The 23,637-nt window shown below is 33.4% G+C and overlaps 1 protein-coding gene across 1 annotated transcript; it reads left to right on the top strand.

Moving 5' to 3' along the window:
- The first annotated feature begins 17,447 nt into the window (after nucleotides 1–17,447).
- On the top strand, nucleotides 17,448–22,934 carry LOC129005523 (uncharacterized). The gene is made up of 2 exons (XM_054434434.1): nucleotides 17,448–18,463; nucleotides 19,439–22,934. Exons 1-2 carry the CDS (start codon nucleotides 17,448–17,450, stop codon nucleotides 22,932–22,934), a joined length of 4,512 nt encoding a protein of 1,503 aa, XP_054290409.1.
- The last annotated feature ends 703 nt before the right edge of the window (nucleotides 22,935–23,637 follow it).

Here is a 23,637-nt window from a genome sequence, read left to right as displayed (position 1 = left end):
AGTAATAACATATGTTAGTTAAGAGAATATTAAAAAAAGAAACACAATAATGAGACAGTTATTGCACTTTCATAACTGATATTGGAAAAGTTATCGAAGTTTAACGATTAAAGAAGAAGAAACCCATATTTATATAAAAGTAATTATACAGTGTTGTTATTGAATGTATTGGTTGAGTCTTACTGTATTCGTTGCTCTGTAAACATAGTGTGACGAAATATATCGTACTGAACTCACCCGGAAAGCTGTTAACCGTTAGTAGGCCTACTCACATGAACCGTGCATGCTCGTGTTAAATACTTCTTCTCGGCCTTGTGGCGTCATATCATTTTAATGCAATCTTAAAATAATGTGTTTCTTGTGAACAACTTTCAAGCCGTACAGTTTATATATTGGATCTTGCAATAAGCTGTCAACATTTTCATATTTAATGATGTTTCTACAGGTTATACATAGTATAAAAACTCATAGTGTGGGAATATAACGTTGACTGTAATATTCAAGGAGCCGAAGGTTTAAGTTTGACTAGTGCTCGGTTTATCTATTAAGACTGAAGACGGAACAAGGTACGTAACCTATTATATATTCTATTGTTATGGGTTGCAGTAATGTAACCGTCAGTTAGAAGTGAATTCTAAAATAAAATTTTGCATAATTTGAACCAATAGTTTCAAATATTAAGCCAATTTTATTAACAACCTTTAATACATAATCAGATGTTATTGAAGTTTATTTACATATGCTGTAATTACAAACTATACCAAACTTATTTTGGCAATTCAATTTTATAACGTCAAACAAAGTGAATTTACTAAATTACCTAGCTCTACAAAAGCCACTTGAAACAACATGATCATGGACTTTACAGATATTTATTAAAATGTCTTTATAATTTGAAAACCTGTTTTCGTCTTCCAAATTTATAAAAAAATGATATAGTTGGCCTTTTATTTGCCATAATTAAAACCATTTATTCCATTTATTCTAAACCCATTAAAATGAAGACATACAATTACAATTACAATTACGATTACAATGTAAAATCTGTTTAGTAGTTACTAGTTTTGTAATAAATTACATTAAAAGTTTGTGTAAATACGACAGTACTGTATTGTGCAGCTGATACTCGAAAGCGGAAGTTTTATTAAACGTTGTCATCGTTTAGCTTTGCTGCAGAGGGGAGGTTTCATTGTAATTTTCAGTTTAAAATGAGAGAGTGGAAACTAGGTTTATTTCTCGTGGTAAAGTAAAACAGTGTTTAAAATTATTACTTTATCATATGCAATGCCGAATCAGAAAGCTGCATGGTTCGATAAGAAAGATTAAACAACCCACTGTAAGGATATTAGGAATTTTAAGTGTTCATAAAAAGTGAAATAAGAATAATAATATACCTAGCGTAACATACGTTTAAAAAGCGGCAAAGAGATGGAGAAATATTAGAACTCTAGTAAATGCTGCAGTACAATATTACTGCTTAAACAGTTCAGAGGAAAAATTATTTTTCATAATAAATTTACTACAGTAGCCAAAGAAGATTCCCTGTGTTAAATAAAACTTGACGGCTTCGGTATTGAAAATGCAATGAGGAAAGTTTGCCAATATTATTACTTAGTGGAACAATGTTAAAATTTTCTCTTAAGTTGGAGATAAGATTTATATTTATCTTCTCGTAACTATAAAAGAAAAATTGATTTTGACCATTAAACCATTTAAATGAGCTCCAGTTGTAATGAACGCTCATTTTGATGTATCAGTTTAATCATGTTTTTTTTGTGTTGCGTTGACAAACACACTTGCGGCCATATCGTTGCAGTGGGCCTAATATCTCATTGAACACATGTGTAGGAGGCGTAAATAATGTAAACTGTTTTTAATTTTAAGCAGGGCGAGATAAGAAATCATCTTCCTTAATCAGTTGGTATTTAGGTCAGCTATAAAAAAATATACCACTGTTTTATTCCACACAGCAAACGTTAGTAATTCCCTGATTTCGAATAAAATAAAATGTAAAAATATTATTTATTGTTTTTACTATATATTTTTGCTGCAGTTATTTTCCTCGATCCTGTAAGGTTTAAAATATAAACAAATGTATAGTATTATTCGCATTTAAAAATTTGTACTAAATCTCTACAAAGGTACTATCATACTAATTTCCTCAAGCTATCCTCATTGCAAACACTAAAATCTAAAGTATTCACATTTTATGTTTTGTAGTTTTTAAGAAAATGAATTGCAGGAGTAAAACGAGATACGTGAGGTAAATTCCAACTTGGAAGATCTAATCATGGTAAGCGTTGAGAACAACGTTATTGGCACGTACACTTGAGTTCTGATTCACTAAAAGGGTAGCCATTTTGATCATACAACCTCAACTGTTAATATAAGCTAGGACTGAAAGTGATGCAACGACTTGTTGTATAATCAGCTGATTTCCTGTAATTACGTGTTTGTTAAACTTCGAAATATTACATTGCTAGCAGCATTCTTACCATAAATAATATTGTATCAGGTACAATTCGGCAAATATTTCATTTATTTTTGGACTTCCACCAACTTAATTAAAAATACGCAAGTATCAACATGAACAAGTCGGATCAACAATTAAATTGGTCAACTGATCAGCTGATTAGTTGACGTTCGAAGCATTACAATTTTAATTATTTTTCCTACAGTTACCTAACAATGTACATGTTCTCTCACTGATTTGAGAAAGCAAAGTGGCCAATTCGCTCACCAGTGAGACAATGTTAACATTGTCTCACTCTAATTACTTTGTCTCACTCCAGATTTGCAACGTGAAGGCACGAAATAGTGAGTGCGTAACATGCAGGCAACGTCGTATGCGCGCGAAATACGTTGGCAGCACTGGCTGTTAATCAGCTGGTCAGCTGTTGTACTGTTGTATTTGTCACTTCACATTAAATGTTATATTAAAAGTTCACTTCTGTGTAAAAATAGGTTATGTTTGTTTATGTTTCTTCACAAATGTTTTTGTTTTATGGTAACTGTAGGAAAAGTATAATGTGCAACTCGAGTTCAAAGTACAATTGCCTCACTCGAGAAACCATTCCTCACTCGCCTACGGCTCGTGAGTAAGGATTTCTCTCGAGTGAGTCAATTGCTCACTTTTCTCACTATTTGCACAAATAACTATTCTCTCAATACTTGAACCTCATTGGTCCGTTACCTGTGTTGATATGAGAAAAACTATGCTGATATCAAATGAAACTATGCTGATATGAAAGTAAACAGCTGTAAAGTGAAACTTTTCAATTCTAAGAACTGGACTGAAATGGCTACTTTAAAAAACGGTCGTAGGTAAAATAGTTATTAACTTATGTAGTACACACACATACGCAATATATTACGTTTCCTGAAACATAAGAAGCAACTTTATATTTATCAAATGAAGCATTTAACTGACGCAAAAAATGGAAGAGGTACCTACATTAAATCTTAAGGTTGGAAACGGTCATTTTATTTTACAATACTTTGTAATCGTCTATCTTAACACGTTCCCACACTAAATTATTTTTATAATTCTGTATAACTGTATAACAAAATTAACTGTATTATTGAGATTTCTTGTTTTACAAATGAAAAAGTTCATTGTTTCCTATAGTTATACTACAGGATATCTAATTGTCACGTTTATTGAATTAATTGTCGCACGTTGATTTCAATAATAAAAAAAACTTGTTCTCAGATCAAACTTGAGAATATTACCTTGACTTTAGGTTTTTTTTATATGTTAAAGCTTGGACAAAATCACCGACCCTGTAGTGAAGGGTGGCAAGATAAACCAACCCTGAGTCGTAATTCACCTCTGATGTTGATAACGCACAACCCTACTCATTCTGGTACTGCTTTCTAAAATATTTCACACACCTTTTGGTATGAAATGCATTCTTGCATAAAATATTATGTTTTCCATTTTATATTTCGTCACAAAATAATTAATTTGACTATAGTTATATAGTTATAGCATACGTCGTAAAGCTCTTGTATGAGTCTTCATGATCATGTATTTAATAATTAAGAATTTTAAAATGAATTATTTTTTTTAGATTTCACACGGATCCTGGATTTTCTTAATATTAGCTTAATCAGTATTTTATGCCATTATTGCATGTAAGCAATCTTACTATCATGTTCGTAAAATGTTAAAATAACGTTATAATACATGTTGTTTCATATCAATATGGTGAAATATGGTGAATATGGTGGTGGTAGTTTGTAAAACGCCGATAAACGTTAATAATAAATAAATCTTAATTGCAGTCCATATAATATCCTAGCGTATGAATTTATCAATGATTCGAATTTCAATGTTGTCAGTTATTGAAATTACGAGCATTTTAATACTTTTTAATCGTCTTGGACGAAATTTACCTTGTTATTATATAAATACGACCAAAATAGCACATGGTTACTACGTAGCAAGCATATTAAACATTGAGCCTTGATATCGACAGTAATATGATTAATATTACTAATTTAATTACTAATTAATGGTAATATATTTAAATTTAAATGCCAAGAAGCAATTATATTTTGAAGCAGAACTTGTTAATTGCTCATATATTCGTACTTACAATGTTTGAGCTGTGCTATTTACCAAACTAAAATACAGGGTGTCCAGTAACTCTCTGGACATATGTCTATAGCGTTATTCCTTAGGTCAAGACAAACACATTTCACCATAGGAACATGGGTCTGTGGGGTCTAGTTTACCGACTGTCGGTATTTATGTGTTTTTTACAAACAAACTAATAACTCCTAAACAGTTTGATATACAGCTTTGATATTTTACAAAAATGTTTATCTTATTAAGACCTTTTATATTTTATAAATTATACTAAAAAATCATTAACCGTTTCAAAATGGCGGCCATTTAAAATATTTGATGCCAAATTTCACGAAAACCGTTAACTTTACAAATAAATTGCAAGAGACAAAAAAGTTTAGTATTGTTTTAATGGAGACAAATCGTCATACATTACGAAAACAACACTTTTCTCTGTTATTATTTATCTAATCTTTACAAATAAGGTATCATTGAAAACTAGATAAAATTTACAAACTTTTTTGTCTCTTGCACTTTTTTTGTAAAGTTAACGATTTTCGTGAAATTTTGCATCAACTATTTTAAATGGCCGCCATTTTGAAACGGTTAATGATTTTTTAGTATAATTTATAACGATAAAAGGTCTTAATAAGATAAACATTTGTGCAAAATATCAAAGCTGTATCTCAAACTGTTTAGGAGTTATTAATGTTTTTGAAAAAAAAAACACATAAATACCGACAGTCGGTAAACTAGACTCCACAGACCCATGTTCCTATGTTGAAATGTGTTTGTCTTGACCTAAGGAATAACGCTATATACGTATGTCCAGAGAGTTACGGGACACCCTGTATAACCAAATAAACAAAGTGCAGATAGACCAAACCAAATTACGAAACAGGCGCAGACTCTGACCCAAATGTTTACTTAATTTTGTTTGACAGTGACGAATGTTTTCTAACCATTGTTAGTCGAGTGGAGTTTAATCATAAAGATAAAACAGAAACTATAACCAGAACCCTATTTCAATATAAAACTCCTATGGGTAGTAAATAACCGTATATTCGGAAATTATTAATTCGTCAATTTCGTAAAGTATTCATATAAATAAAAATAAATACACTCAACGCCATGCTACTAAAATTTAAATAATTTGAAAAAAAATATTACAATTACTGACAAAGCAATCAGCAAAGAACTATTACATAAAACATGACATTCTTATATCTTGAAATATGAATAGTGCCAAGTTTGTTTTATATACAAGGTTTTTTTTTTATTACTCTATGTACAGAAGTAATTCAGGGGTGCTTATTTAGGACTGTGTAAGTATATTTTTTAACATATAAGAACAAATTTACGAAGTCGAAAAGTTAAAGGAGACCAATCTTTATAGCTTGATTCAACAGTAATAATACAAGTTGTATTAATTTAGTATATCCTTTTATCTAGTCAAGCTGTTTAAACTGGACAAAGAAGCTGAATACAAAATACTATAGAAGATATTATAAGCTATAAAAGGAAATATTATAAATGTATTTTCGAACAGTCCCACCAATTTTAAGCATCAAGGAAATATGAAAACTTGTTCAACTAAGTCCAAAGAAATTGGAAAACTTTACGGAATTGGCAATACTGAAGTGATGGCAGTTTCTTTTACTGCAGTTAATACATTATTTTTTCTTTTGTATAAAATGACAGAAGTTAAACTATTCATACCTCTTCGAGACTTTATATTATAATTCTATTATTGCATGAATATAGTTTCTTATCAATCGTGAATGTTTTCAGCCATCTATTTACTCAATAAATTAAAAAGATATTAGTTATTTAATCAATTATTAAATTGCTGATATCGTCAAAATACCAATTTAGCCGTTTCAAGAAATAGAATGTCTTTCCTCTTTCCTTTAATCTTTCTTTATCTTAATCTTTCCTTTAAGATATAGATATATTATTAATAGATTACTGGCCCTTACAGTAAAGGCAGTAAAAGATGCAATTTTTAGAAGGAAAACCCTTTTTTGGAGAATCTGTATTAGGTACACCACCAACCATGAGGCACTATGAGGCGCAAAGGTTTAACCACAGTGAATAATGAATTTATGATTAAATGGTTTGGTGGCTTGTATTATTATTGGTTACTTTAATGTTACTATTATTCATGCAAATTGACGTAATTTTTATTCAACCCTAAATTTAGAAGTAAACTAACTGACTATACTCCTGGCTACACATTAACACTGCTAAAGTTATCCGATTAAAAACTATATATTTCAACCGATCATTACAATCGTTATTAGTTTTTAGGTAGTGAAATCTCTCTCCCTTAGTTTTATTTTGTAATAAGGTACTATCTATTATATTTTTTGGTTTGTTTGTTTTTTGAGTTTTCACAAATATAAATTAATCTGTTTACTGATCAATACTACTGCAATCTTAAATTATTAATTTGAACAACTCTAGTGCCAACAAAACAGACTGTTTATTAACCGTTGTCTTATATATCTGGGAAAAAGGAATGCATGTTCTAAATTGTACGACAAAGGAAATTTTCATTCATTCATAATAATAATTTTTAATTGGTCACAGGTCTCAAGTTTAAAAGATAAAACATCAGACATATCACCCAGGCTAACCAAACCAATTACAATAACGATTTCGATTAAACTCACATTTATCATTATTTAGTGGCTTTACTCAACTTAGTTTTAAAGGATTGTTTGCTCTTGGTATGGAATACTTCTCTTTGATCTATATCATATTTTATTAGCATTGCATTTTACTAGCTAAGTAGTATCCTTTATTGTCTCCTAATGATATAACATTTTCAGGAAATATTTCTAGAGGAACATTCGATTTCCTAGTGTACTTTGTTAAAAATGTTTGTGCCTGCTCGTGTTGTACATAGATTTACTTACGTTAAACCTTAATTTTTAAAAAGAATTTCTGATATCCATTTATTTGAAATATAATAAACGTATTCACTTTTAAAGTCTTGAAGTTGCCGTTACACGTTTTTACTGTACTGCCCCCATAATCTACGAAAATAAATGCATATAATCATTTTATCTTTAAATCCGGCAGTCTTCTGCTATTTGTTGACGTAAGGAGGCAGAGGCCATAAACAACTGTCAGTAAAAAATTTCACGAATGTGTCACGTTTTAAAGTGTATTAAAAATAATAATTCATGAAACATGGAAATAATTTAGGAGGATATATGTAGGCTATTTTCCAAAAAATAGTCATCACAACAACTGCTTAGTTTTCCAAAAGTTTAAACTTTGTAAAGTAATCAAAACAATATCCACAATGATTTTCTAATATCCATGGTCAATCACCTATTGAATTACGACTTTAGATTCTCTCAAGACACTAATTACTCTAGTATAATTAACTGCAGCTCTATGTAAAGGCTATTCATACATTATTAGTTGCTCAAGCCCAAATGTGCCTAGTAGCCTTCATACATGTATATCCTACAGAATGATGATTGTCTAAATAAAAGCAAAAGCTGTAATAAAGGTTAGCATATTCATAGGATACACTTTTAAACTAAGATGATAAATTAATTTTTTATTTTTTTATTCTTAAAATAATATCAGTGGTGATTTTAAAGTATACTGCCATTCCCAAGTAATATTAATAATCCTTACAAATAATTAGTCTATATTTTAAAGTTATTGAATTTATATCATATGGAAAATAATGAAGATAGTTAAAAACAAGTTAATCATCCTTTAATTTTTTTTCTGATTAGCTTAAATTGGACTCTGAAGTACTGGGCTAAGTAATTGTTACAACGAAACATCTGGTAATTAACAGACCTCTACGGCAGAAAATATGCTCAAAACACAATACCAGGCGTGCCCTTTACTATTGTAGTGTGTGACCATTATAAACTTTTAAAATGTATCTTAACTATTCACGTGATATGCAATTAATATCGTGAAATTTTCTTCCCTGTCATGTCAATAGAGACAGAACAACAATCCGGATGACTGAGACATGGTTTTGTGAATTTTCTCAATGGTTTACAGCTTACGCAATAAAAAAATAAAAGCTTATTTTACACGAGCTTATTTTTTTAGACGATACACCGTTTGTTTGAGTATCAACAGTGAAGGAGATGTCTTACTGCAGTCACCGTAATTTGTACTGAATGTTAATAAGCAACAGGTAACCGAAATATATATTTATGAGAGTAAAACAGGAAACCAGTGACAAAAACAATAGAAATCCTACTAAAGAAATTATAGATATTTACTCAGAAAAGTGGACATGGTTTTCTCATTCATTTACTCACTCAACTCAATATTTATTTACATTTTTGAAAGTAAACACTAACATTTTAATAATTAGAAAACATATGACTTAAATAAAGAAATTATGGTAAAGTCTAACCATTCTCCGCCCCTTGAGATACCCTGTATCTCAAGATCAGTCCGTTGGAATGACAATAAGTTTTGAGATGGATCGTTTGATTATTCCACTTGTCGTTTTTAAGGTGACCACACGTACTATTCCATCAGTTCCTGGATGTACTTCTTCTACTCTGGCAGTGTGCCACTTACATGGAGGAATATTTTCTTCCTTGATGATGACTAGATCTCCGACCTTTAAATTCTTTGTTACCTCCGTCCATTTGCTTCTTTGTTGTAAGTTATTTAAATATTCTAGAGACCACCTCTTCCAGAAATGTTGATTCATTTGTGTTACAAGTGTCCATCTTTTTACGTGATTAATTTTATCACCAGTCAAATCTCGGTTAGGACGACAAAGTCTTGTCCGAGGAGAAGGCTGTGTCCGAGCAGATTGCACAGGAGAGAGATGCGGCCGAGAGAGAGGCAAGGGAGAAGGAGACTCGAGTGTTGTCTCTGACGAGGGAACTCGACGACATGATGGACAAGATGAAGGAACTCGAGCGGTCCAAGATACAACTGCAGGCGGAACTCGACGAGCTGGCCAACAACCAGGGTACAGCAGACAAGAATGACCTGGAGGTGCTGCAGAGACAGGTAGAGGAGCTGCAGGCAGCCAATGACAAGCTAGACAAGAGCAAGCGCAAGCTACAAGCCGAGCTGGAGGACTCCAACATTGACCTGGAGACACAGAGAGCCAAGGTGTTGGAGCTAGAGAAGAAACAGCACAACTTCGACAAAGTCCTGTCCGAGGAGAAGGCTGTGTCCGAGCAGATTGCACAGGAGAGAGATCCGGCTCGAAGGACCATAAAGAAATTATAGATATTTACTCAGAAAAGTGGACATGGTTTTCTCATTCATTTACTCACTCAACTCAATATTTATTTACATTTTTGAAAGTAAACACTAACATTTTAATAATTAGAAAACATATGACTTAAATAAAGAAATTATGGTAAAGTCTAACCACCTACTATTTGAAGGCATTCTAATATTTTGCACCACTATTTTTGGTAAGTCATGTGCATAATGGCTACAATTTAGGAATGTATTGATAACATCTTTCGAAGAAGGCTAGAAGACGATGCACTCAGGTATATTTAGACGGAATGTGTTTTAAATTGAGTTTTAGTGCAAAAGGTGCTTCGATTACAAGCCTTAAATATGATTTACATCTCGCATTTCCTTAAACTAAGCACAGAGAAGGGTATTGGATTGTATAAACATGTTTTGACAGTTAATAACATCACTATAGCTTAGGGTATGAAGGAAAGTTTCAAGTTTTTATTAATGCAATGCAGAAGCTGCTAGCGAATCGTAGGATTTTACTACAGTATCTTCATACACTAGTTATTCTAAGCATTTTGTTTCTCTATCGCTGCATCGATGCTTCCTGAACGTACGTTTTTCGAAGTAATATTCTTGTTCCACTGTTGAATTCCATATAACTATAAGAATTAGTTAAGAAATAGGGAATACTATACTAGACCCCCACAGGCCATGCGTTGTGGTCTAAAAAGTAAAAATGACATAATAATCTCACTTCTGTGACAAGGTTAGAGGATGACAACGGTAAATAGAACTTTTTTTTCAAGCGTCTGCTGCAATACATTACTATCTATCCTTGGTAATACCATAAGAAATATTTTTAACGAAAAAACCCTTATACAACCGTAAAGCACCCTGAGTTATTATTATTATAATTAAAATATCTTAATTACAGTGACGAGGTATATCCGTATTATAACAATATTGAATTGTTTTATAAGTACTACTGCTCTGTAGTGCAAGTAAGAATGTTTGCTGTACTATACGCAGCTTCTTTTTTCTGTATTATGATCAAATACGTTTATTTTTAATATAGGCCTATTCCATTAAATGAGTTGATTTTAATTGCAACAGTTCAAACTATCAAATTTTAAATCCCGAACCGAGAATAAATCGCTCGCAGTAAGCTTTGGAACATGGGATACATGTTTTTTTTTTGCTTGGAATATTAAACTAATAGCTAATTTAGGTTATAATAGGCAAGTCTAATGTCTTTTAGAATTATATATTTTCATTTTCAACCAAGGTTATTATTATTATTTATAATTTTATTGTAGTTTTGCAAAAAGTTAGTTCAGAATTGACAATTTTACTTCGCGACAAGCACTCAGAAAGGAAGTTCCATTAAGATTTGTCATTCTAAGCCCTGCTACAAAGCCGTGGTTATTATGGCATTTTATTTACGCTAAGACCCAATTTCTATAGTTACAGTACTCTGGATGAGTTTGAAATATTATGTACTATTTTAATTTATTTTCAATTTGAATATAATACAAAATATAAAAAAGCTCCCCACATGTGTATGGAAAAGTCAATTACTGAAAAAACAATACAATTTAGGAATAAAGCTGACTATGTTAGGAATGGATTTTAGGAATGGGTTTCTATAAACCTAATATTACGACGCTCCAGCAATCGATGCAATGCAATATTATATTATATTCTTGGTCACAACGTAACTTTTGTCATAAGCTCCAACTACTTTAAAGTGTCTCTATTTGGTATTTGAGAATGTAAAAACCTTTTTATATTATTTAAACACTCTCCCAAAATTAGTTTTCCTTTGTTTTAGCAAATAGACAGTGCGAATTACAATCTCACTTGTAATGAAAAACTACTTTGGCTCTTTAACTCAATTTACATTCCCTAAAATGACTATTTAATGCATTGTTTTTTCTTATTCCTTATTTATATCTTATATCTTTTTTATATCTTATTTTGCTCTCCATGAGGCTGAAAACCTCACCATCGTCTAGAAAGTACGCCTTTTATTTGTCAATAGTATATCAAAGGTGCATTATAATGAAGCTAAGACTGTAATGTGAGGTTTACTAATTAAACTATACGAATAACCATGGATTCAGGATTTTAAGTATATTTTGTTATTCAAATAAGTTAACTGTCAGAACTCATTGGTGTACTGTAGTTTAATGTTCATAACATTAGTTTACTATTAAATAGTTTCTAATTGCTTATGCAAAATTATGAACGCGTACAATAAGAAAGAATTGCATTATTTTTTACTAAAAATAGGTTTGTTTGCCAGTCTTAATAGGCTACAGATCTGTGCCAGCTAAGCAATATTTTTTTACTGGAAAGAGAAAATAATTTTATGGGTTTCTACTGTCATTTCTTAAATGTAGCTAACATTATTATTTTGCAATGTCTTGTCACAATCAACATAATAATGCATGGAGGTGAGAGTTTTGATGATGGAAACAAACAAAACAGTTTCCTTAAAATACGTATTATTAATCAATTATTTTTAAAACCTTTAAAACTCAAAAAAATAAATTAAAGAGTACAATAGCTGAGTGTGTTAAGCTTCAAATTTGTCTCGTTAAAATAATTGTGCTAGTAAAAGCAACACACTAGACACAATCAGTGTAATGAGGTGATGTTGCTGAACAAACACATGCCTCAGGATGTCTGAATCTGATGAACATACGAGTTTAGAGTTTATTTAATCCACAATAGCTTTTCTCATTCTTCCTGTGGAATATTTAATTAATTTTAAATGACGAACTTCTAATCTTTGAGCTTCAATTTAAGTGATTCTGTGTTTATAAAAATGTTAAGTAATAAGTTACAGTGTATAAAATAACACCCATTGAACTTTTACTGACCAAACTATGATTACAATGTAACCCTAAGAGGAAAGATGAAGTAATGAAGATATTTATTCTTAGCTTCAAAATTCTGGATCGAAGATGGATTGATTAATGTGTTTCAGTAACTCGGCAAAGAAAAGTTAATGGAGTTTACTTTGACAAGCAATGATGATGCAGTAAGGAACATCAATAGTGTAAAGTCATTTTGTGCAATTAATTACAAAATGAAATGCTGTATCTCATATGATATAATAGCGTAATTTAATATTAGGCTTACTTATGAAAAGGTTACATTTACGTTAGTTTGAATTTAGGTAAATTATTTAAGGACGTTTTGTTGTAGTTTAACATTACTAGTTTTGGATTTAGCTCGAGTTGACCTATGTTAAGCATTTAATGCATTTTAATGATTTAAGGTTTAGTTCAGATGATTTAGCCCTGCAAAATAAAACTCGTCTGTAGGCAAGTAAAAAACACTTTTTGGTACAAATATTTTTAGCTAGCCTTATAATCTAAATTAATGTATAATTTTTTTTCTTATTTGAAGTAAAAAAAAAAAAAAAATTAAATAAACAGCACAACTTTATTCCTCTTTAATTCTGTATTTATTTTTACGCTATTTGCTGCAAGAATATTCAGTTACTAGAAGTAACCACTTTGGATTCTTATCGTGTATTGAAAATTCTTGTACAAATAATTAGATAAAATAAGTCAAGCATTATTGAGGCGATCCACAAATGCACTTATGCATACTCAAACACATGTTTTCAGTGTTGAACAGGCCGATTGAACCGCTAACATGAAACGTCTCCTAAAAGCCAACCAGTTTCCAAGAAAGGATAACAAAGTTTAACTCTTGAAGAGACTATTTTTAGTGAGCAGTTATGCAGTAATGCAGGCAGGAGAATATTCCTCAGAAGGACTATTGTATGAAGGTTGTAAAATCTTATGATTGTCTTTAGACCTTTGCATTACAATAAGGTCTACAATAAAGTATTCATTGTTTCTAACTTCTTAATTCTTAGTTTATTTCCTACATTGGTTTGTTTATCAACAAACTCCAATAAATGCCCTTTAAGAGTATTTCACAAGTTAAGTCCATAATAGTATTGGGTGGGATATTTCCAAACAAAATATACTGTGTAAGCCTAATTTTAAATTTGTGTAAAATAACTCCTCATCACTATGAAAATCATTTAGTAATCATTTATGGGTTTAAGTGTATCGTTACTGCAAATTATAGGCAACGTAAGTCACTGTTGAATACTTAAACTTTAAGACCCATCATAATTATACACTTAAACTCAATATTAATTGAATATTTTTTCGTTGGATGAGTTCAAGGAGATACCTAATCATTTTTTGTTGTTAATCATTGCCTTTTTATGTCAACACATATTGGGTATTATATAAAAACCATTTACAGTCTATAAAATGTCCTAGGTCTGTGTTGATATTTTTAGTTCTTTTAACAGCTAAAATTTACATTGCCATTCATTTCATAAAGTAATTTTATTCTTAGGTCTCAAACTTGTTGTTGTGACATAGTGCTGAAAAATATGAGCCACATTATGTAGAGAAAAATACATTTGATTAGTCATAAAAAGTATATCTACCCATACTTTTTTCAATCTACAATTATAACTAATACATTTACGTATGCTCTAAATAATTTATATTTATTATTTACTTAATTTTTAGCCTTGCATATTACTCTTCTATTCATTCAAATCCGTTATACCCCTAAACACAAAAGGCTATGTTTAGGTTGAGCCTATACAAATGGTTTGCTCAATGTTCTGAATACCTCCTTGTAAAGGACCATGTTAAATGACGTGGTCACTCTGAATGGTCAGTAGAGAGTAGAATGGTCAACAGGTTTACATTAGAATTTAACTGTCCAGAACTTGAGAGAGGAATAGTAGCCTAGTCGTTTGGAAACGTTATTAACATTTGTAGGCTGTGATGGTATTTTAAGAAGAAATTAATTATTGTTTTTATTTATCATAATACTTTTACAAAAAAGTATTATTACGGTCTAAAACTTACTTAATGTTTGTATTTTAAGCTAATGCCATTTTTTATGCTTTTTAGCACCAGTTAAAAAACTTAGATTACAAAAGGGTTTAAGTTGATAGTAACAAGAATAATTACAAAATATTCCTAACGAAACTCTATCTGGATTTCACTCCAGCTAACACACGAAGATATTAATCAAGATACCAATGGGAAGCTTTGCAAGTTGATAACAGATAATATAGAATATATTAAGTAAACGAGAATATTTTTACCATGACAATACTTGTTTGATATATCAAAGTGTAGTGCGAAAAGGTCAAACGGTACAACTAAAATGTGCAAGATTTGTAAAACTCCAAGTAAATGAGTTGTCAATGTGGAGAAAATGCATGCTTTTCACACGGACAGCTGTATGTTGCGTGCTCACGTGGTGGTAGGTACGTCTAAAAACTTATAAAAAAAAACAAAAAACAAAATGGTTTAGGCCCTATTCACTGGCAATTAAGTAAAATATTCTATTTTTATTTTTGGTACACACTTTTATTATTCATCGTAAAGAACAAATTACCATTTACAATAATAGTTGTTAAGCGCAGCAACGCGCGCCGGGTAACTGCTAGTAAATATATATAAGGACAAATCGTCAATTACTACCGGGTACTTTTTTATCATAGGATATCATGCTCGTGAACCACAAATATGATGTTTTTAAAAACATTACAGCTTGGAAACGATTGTTAATACAATTCACAATTGAATGTTGTTATTGAGAACTGTTTAAGTCCGTATTATTGTCCTGCACCAGTCGCTGGAGCATCGTAGGATTTTACAGCCTTAATACAATAGTCCTCCCGAGCAATTGTCACCTCTATTTACTGCTGCTAAACTGCTCAGTAAACATTTTCTTGCTTGGTATTATATTTTGTTTTCTTATTCTTTAACTGACATTTCTTTTGAAAAAAAACCCAATGGTTTGTCTGTTGTTACTGATGAAAAGCATTCTGATTCAACATCGTCTCTGAATTGAGAAATAATACACAAGGCGTTAGATCCATTTTCTTAGCCCAAATGATCACCCCAGTTGTCTCAACAAAAATTCTTCTTAATTTTGCTAAATGTCTTGAAAATTACCACTTTTGAAGAAACTTCCAATTTCAAGTATCTTCAGCAGTATAACGTTGAATTTTTATTTAATGCGCTTTTTTAGAAATATGTTCTTTTAGGAATTATCTAGGCCATATTTATTAGGTTAATTCAAGTAGCCAACAACATTTTGAAGGCGCAACGTTTTGAGATCTAAATCTGTTCTCCTCCCTAGAAAGCTTTTACGTTCTAATGATCCTTCAAGATATTTCCGGCATAATTCTCTAAATAACATAACATTGTCAATTGTGTATAGCTTTTGGTAGAACAAAACTAATCAATAACTTAAACACAACACTTTTCATTTTGAACACATCACTGTGCTTAAGAGGTGTCCAAAACCTTAACTAGCTTATGATTTGTAATTTGAACCTCAATTGTTATAGGCTATTATACTGTATAAAATATTAATTTTTGAAATTGTCAGACACGATTGTATTGAAGTGGAACTAGAGTATGAAGTCGTGAAGGTCCATATTATACTTCAAAATATTCTTCTGTTACGCTATTGCATCTCTTAAATAGCTTGTAATACTAATAAAATTAAAAATTAGGGTTGTAGCTTCATTCTCCGTACTTTTGGATTTTCATAATTCTTTAATAGCAACATTACAGATTCATGTGCATGTAGGGGTTAGTTGGATTGGCTATCGCATTTTGGAATGGTTATCTATGGGGACCACTGACGTTTCGTATATACACTGTTCGGTACTTATTTAAAGTTCCGTTGTAAGTTGTGTGAGTCGGTGGCCCAGTCGGTAGCGTCGCGGACTTCGGGCCCAAGGCAGCGATGTCGTGGGTTCGGATCCTGGTCACTGCCACTAAAATTTATCAGTACAGTTCTCCTTTGTACTGTACCGGCTCAATCCTTGCTTTGCTGTATACGATCCACGCACGGGTGGTTAGTCTATGTGGTCGAGCAAATAAAAGGTTAAAAGAGGCCGCCAACCTCTTTTTAAAAATAAAAAAATAGATATAATAGAAAGTCCCTAGAAAGTACTCTAACCTTAACCATCGTCCCCACTTCGACTACTGGAGACGCTCCTTACTAGTATTGCCCACGGCGTCACGGGCAGACATCCCTACCTATTCCACCAATTATATTATTCGGACTTTCAATCTCATTATTATTACAATTTAACTTCATTTGATGTTAAACTTAAATTGCTTAATACACCAGTTACTTTAACTTCACCAGTGCTAGTCATTTCCATTGTTGTTGCCCCCGCACCATTGGTCTACACCGCTGCTGCCTACACCGCTTCCATCCCCTGGACTACCCCACTACCTTGGACGAGACGGATATCATTCACCTTCGAGACATCCGACAAGGTAACGGTAGCACAAGAATTAAAATGTTATGTTCAAACCACCGTACGGCTTTCCGCTAAAGACCGTACAAAACCAATAGGCTGTTACAAAACGATCTTGTAATAAATAATCTATGTCTAATCTATGCCTGCCTTATTTCATATACAGTTTAACTAACATATGTTTATTGATGATTATGATTTTTGTAAACAGTCAAAAAATACACATCTTTTGTGAAGTCCTAATAGTCTTTTATCTTGTCTGTCTATAATATTTTAACATTGGTGCCGAAACTCGACTTATAAATCATGTCAAAAAATATGTCAATCCGAAAGTCAGGGAGAGAGAAACACCCTCCAAATAGATATTCCCCAGAAAATGCAAATGACAAGAATGATGAACCCAAAGAAGGAGATAGTCAATCTCTAAAACCACCTTCTAAGTCAAAAACCAAATCTTCAACTTCCAGCAAGCGCCGGTTAGTTCAACTGCAACTAGAAGAAATAGAAGAAATAAACAGGCTTGAGAAAATACACGAAGAAAGGGAGTTGCAACGGCTGAAAGAATTTGAAGAAAAGGAGATGGAGCGACAGAGACAAGAGATGGAACAACAAAGGCAAAGAGAGGAGAGGGAAATGGAACGACAACGTCAAGCTGAAGCAAGAGAACTAGAACGACAGAAGCGTCTGCTGAGAGTAAGGACCGAACTTGAGTCTGCTTCAGTCTTGGGAAGTAGTCAGTCCGCCTCAGTCTTGGGCAGTCGTCATTTGGAATTGGAAGATAATGAAGACCCTGACAAGGTAAGCTTCAATATTGCTACTGTTGAGGAGGACTCTAATGTCAAAGTCAATAGGTGGCTGAATGAGGAACCGTCAGTTCCTTTGACATCGTCAGCCATCGTGTCCACGGCTATTGATAAACTAGCAGACTCCTTTTCAAAAGCTATAAATTCATCCAACCCCAACCAACCTGTCTCATGCCGACAGCGTCTTCCATCCTTCAGCGGGAAACCAGACGAGTGGCCCATGTTCTATTCCTGTTACAATAAGACTAAACACCTTTTTAATGACGATGAAAACCTTGACAGAATAAGAAATTGTCTGGAGGGAGATGCCTTTAAAATGGTAAAACCTCTATTTATATCAGGTAAAAATTTGAGTACAGTAATGAAAACTTTACAAATGCGTTTTGGACGTCCAGAGTTTATAGTCGAGTCAATGTTGAAGAAGGCGCGCATGCTCCAACCAGTCAAGGAGGATGACGCTGTCAGCCTTATTGAGTTTTCAACAACTCTTTTAAACCTGACCTCTACCGCAGAGTCGTTGGATTTGGAAATGTACCTAATAAATCCTCTCTTGTTGAATGAACTTTTAAGTAAGCTCCCCTATACCCTGAAGTACAGGTGGGCTGAACATGTAAATAGCATGCATTTAGAAAAACCTACTGACCTGAAAGTATTCTGTAACTGGCTTGAAAATCAGTGTTCCATTATGAGTATTTATTTTCGTCCACCCGAGGAGACAACGCGGAAGAGAAGTGACCCTAAACCAGTTTTTACTAATTCGCCCAATGAAAACGTTTGCATGTTTTGTTCGGAGAGTCACGAAACCGATAAATGTAAGCTTTTCAGAAAAGCAGAAGTCGCGCAGCGGTGGAAGATGATAATTGAGAAAAAACTGTGTTTCTTTTGCTTCCGTCGTCACCACATCAAATTTTGTAAGTTGAAGAAACCTTGTGGAATCAATGGGTGCAAATTATCCCACCATCGCCTTCTGCATACTGACAGTGCCTCTAAAAATTCCCAAGAAATCAGCCGGGACAGAGCACAGAACACTTTCAGGCAGGAAGGTCAATCGAAAGAAGAAATTATAAGCAATCACTCGGTAAATAACCGTGTTTTACTAAGAACATGTCCAGTAACGTTATATGGTCCAAGCTGTCAGATCGACACATATGCACTTTTAGATGACGGTTCAACCATATCTCTGCTAGATTCGACTACTGCCGATAAATTAGGCATCAGTGGTAGCATTGAACCCCTTACCACTTGTTGGTCAAATGCAACTAAACATTTTGACCCAACGTCCAGACGAGTTGAACTTAAAATAAAAGGGTTCTATGAAGATGAAATTTTCACATTAAGTAATGTAAGAACTCAATCACCTCTAGATTTACCCCAACAGTCGATTGACTCAGTAAAGCTTCGTGAGAGATGGCCTCATTTAAAGTCAATCGATCAACCTTTACCAACATCTCATGTTAAACCTACCATTTTGATAGGTCAAGATAACTGTGACTTGTTATTGACCAGAAAAGTTATCGAAGGTCCGCCAAATGCTCCCGTCCTGTCATGGAGCTACCTAGGGTGGTCAATGCATGGCAAGTGTCCAGAATTTGCTGGACGTGTTGACGATTTCACCTTATTGTCCTTTGATCACGACAGATTACATGATTTGGTGAAAAGTTCCTTTGAAATTGACAACTACAATGACAAAAAATGTGCATCTCCAGTAGAAAACAAATCAATAAAATCGGTAGAAGACGAACGTGCAATGTCAATCTTGGAAAAAACAACGAGGAAAATCGGAGAACGTTATGAATCTGGCTTGTTGTGGAAATCAGATGATTTTAAATATCCCTCGAGTTACGATAAAGCTCTTAAAAGACTAAAACACATTGAAGGGAAGATGGCAAAGGATCCTTCCTTTAAAGACGAATACACAAGGAAGATTGCCGACTACAAGGAAAAAGGGTATATTCGAAAACTAAGTGAAGATGAGGCAAGTATTTTAAATGATCATACTTATTATCTACCTCATTTCGGAGTTGTGAACCCCAATAAGCCCAACAAATTAAGATTGGTCTTTGATGCAGCTGCAAAGTCGAACGGTGTATCATTTAATGACGCTCTTCTTAGTGGACCTGACCTTTTGAATCCATTACCAGCTGTTCTCGTAAAATTTCGTCTGGGAAAATTTGCTGTCGCTGGTGATATTAAGGAAATGTTCCATCAGGTACGCATAAGGAAAGAAGATGTAGATTCACAGAGATTTTTGTGGAGGCAAAACACGAATGATCCTCCAGATACGTATGTAATGGAGGTGATGACATTTGGGTCGACCTGTTCTCCAAGCACTGCTTTATATGTAGTGAACGAAAATGCCAAACGTTTCTCATCCATCTACCCTGAAGCTTCTAAATCAATTCTCACTAAGGAATACATGGATGATTTATTAGACTCTGTCAATTCTGAGGAAGAAGCAAAGACTCGAGTGAAAGAAATAATGGAAATTCACAAATCAGGTGGATTTCAAATGTGCAATTGGTTATCAAACTCCAAAGATGTTTTATCTGGAATTCCTGAAGAACTGAAATCAAATTCAACTAAGCAATTAAAGCATGATAGCAATCTTCCCACTGAACGAGTTCTCGGAATGTGGTGGGATTCAGAAAGCGACAATTTCGTATTTCATCGCAATGCAGAAAAATTGCAAAAAATGGAATCAAGTTATCCAACTAAACGTGAGGTTTTGAAGGCTGCGATGTCTATCTTTGATCCTTTGGGACTAGTCACCCCTACTACAATCAAAGGTCGAATATTAGTGCAAGAGATTTGGAGAACAAAAACAACATGGGATGAAGTACTAACAACAGTACTTACTAAGAAATGGCAAGAATGGTTGGAAGAAGTTAAACAACTACAATATTTTACCATTCCGAGATGCTATTTCAAAACCCTTATGATAAATGAGGTTGAGCTTCATGTCTTTGTCGATGCAAGTGAAGAAGCGTACTCCGCTGTTGGATATCTAAGACATAAGAATACTAACGAGAATACTGGATACAACACTATGTTGGTTATGTCGAGAGCAAAGGTGGCTCCTCTAAAACCAACTACCATACCAAGACTGGAACTACAAGCTGCTGTCCTTGGATGTAGGCTTGTTAAAACAATTATACACGACCTAGACATCAACTTCGTCCGAAAAATATTTTGGTCAGATTCTGTTACGGTGTTACATTGGATAAAATCTGATCCGAGAAGCTTTAAACAATTTGTTTCTAACCGACTTGTGGAAATACTTGAAGTTTCACAAGCTGATGAATGGAAGTGGGTACCATCAAAAAATAACCCTGCTGATGTCGCTACGAGAAGCAACCAGAAATTCACTACAAGTAATCATGAATTTTGGACTTATGGCCCCGAGTTTCTAAAATACGACTCAAGTCATTGGCCTCAGCAACCGACAACCTTGCAAACAAAAAACAGCGAAGAGGTGAAACAAAAGTTCGTTGGGTTACTCAACGAAGACAAAGAAGACGTTATCAATATTGAGAGATTTTCTTCCTGGAATAAGGTAACACGAGTAACTGCGTGGGTTCTGAGATACATTGGTATATTGCAATCCAGGATCAAAAGAAATGACAAAGACAGACTGAAGAAGAACTCTAACCCCAGATTGATACTGGAACTTCAACCAGAAGAAATTCTTAAGGCTGAACACATCTTAGTGTTGAATTCCCAAGACAAAACTTTTAAAGAAGAAAAGACCTTATTAAGAAATAGCAAGTCACTACCGAAGTCAAGTAAAATATTCACATTGGATCCTTTCGTTGACGAGAAAGACCTCATCAGGATGTCTACAAGAATACGAAATTCTCCTGAAATCAGTACTGAACGAAGATATCCAATTATTTTAGATGGAAAATGTCAAGTAGCAAGACTTATTGTGAAGAACTTCCATGAAAAATGCTTCCACCAAGGAATAGAAACCGTAATGAACATGACAAGAGAACGGTTTTGGATACTTAATCTTCGCACAACAGTGAAGAAAGTGCAAAGAAGCTGTATGCGTTGTAGGATTGACAACGCCAAACCAAGTCCACCTCAAATGGCACCCCTGCCAATTTCACGAGTACTCAAGGCACAGTATCCTTTCTTTTACACTGGTGTTGACTATTTTGGCCCAATTGAAGTAACTGTTGGCCGAAGACATGAAAAGCGATACGGTGTAATATTTACATGCCTTTCTACACGAGCAATTCATCTCGAAGTGGCTCATTCGTTAAGTACGGAGAGTTGCGTTATGGCAATTCAAAGGTTCATAAGTCGGAAACCTTGCCCTTCTGAGATGTTTTCTGACAATGGTACGAATTTTGTAGGAACAGACAATGAACTTCGAAATGCTGTTAAGTCTTTAAACAACGCCCAGATTCAACGGACAGTCGTAAAGAGTGGGATTAAATGGAATTTCATTCCTCCCCGTGCGCCACACATGGGGGGATGTTGGGAGAGACTGATAAGGTCAGTAAAAACAGCATTGAAAAGTGTCATGCGATCCCAGTACCCGAAAGATGAAGAACTGCAGACGTTTTTGACTCGCGTGGAGTTTATTATTAACTCACGTCCACTCACACACTTATCAATTGACCCGTTGGACCCTGAGCCGATCACACCAAACCACTTTCTACGCGAAGCCTACAAAATAAATATTGATGAAGATAAACTATGTAAGAAACAACTAGCCCGCGTAAGAACACTTTTGGATAGTTTTTGGAAGCGATGGGTCCAAGAATACCTGCCCTGTTTGTCAAGACGTTGTAAGTGGCACAAACGAATGGAACCGCCTCAAATAGGGGACTTGGCTATAATAGTGGAAGAAGACAATCAAAGGAATTCATGGCCTCTTGGAAGAATATCAGCCATTTACCCCGGTAAAGATGGCGTTATACGAGTTGTGGACATCAAAACAACCAAAGGTACATTCCGGCGCCCTCTTACCAAGGTCGCAGTTCTTGGGGGGTAGAGAATGTAATAAATAATCTATGTCTAATCTATGCCTGCCTTATTTCATATACAGTTTAACTAACATATGTTTATTGATGATTATGATTTTTGTAAACAGTCAAAAAAATACACATCTTTTGTGAAGTCCTAATAGTCTTTTATCTTGTCTGTCTATAATATTTTAACAGATCTCATAGATTCAACTGAGTATTTCATCTACTACACGCATTTTATCCTTATAAGTTTTTTCTTTTAAGATTTACCCTTACACATTAAACAATAAAACATACGTCCAGGTGTGTAGTTATGCCGATTAAAATATTTTGATAACTGTTACAAATATAATCATAGTTATTTTTGACAAATATTTTATTTCTAAAAATAAACCTTAATGTCAAGTTTAATCACTTCATTGACAAACTGTCACCGGCAAAGCTTTGGCTTGCCTTGTTCCCTGTTGTAGTGCTTAGTTAGGTTTTACTAAGGAAACTGTCATACTGCCAAAAGTTTTCCTTTATCTTCATATAGAAATATTTTAAGATCATATTTTTATCATGCAGTTCCCTTAAAAATAAATAAAAATCTAACTTTACTGATATGATTTGTATATTCCAAACGTAACAAGAGAAACTAATTCTTAAACTTGCAGTTTAGACAGCATTTCTTAATTTTCACAATGTATTCAATTAGAATGTAATAAGGTATACAAGTTTTTAGTATGC

Source organism: Macrosteles quadrilineatus, unplaced genomic scaffold (assembly GCF_028750875.1).
Source record: "Macrosteles quadrilineatus isolate MER2022 unplaced genomic scaffold, UCM_ALF_1.0 Scaffold_22__1_contigs__length_1958994, whole genome shotgun sequence".
In the NCBI taxonomy this organism is placed as follows: Eukaryota; Metazoa; Arthropoda; class Insecta; order Hemiptera; family Cicadellidae; genus Macrosteles; species Macrosteles quadrilineatus.
The sequence above is the reverse complement of the archived record's forward strand: the minus strand, read 5'-3'. Positions and strand labels throughout refer to the sequence as shown.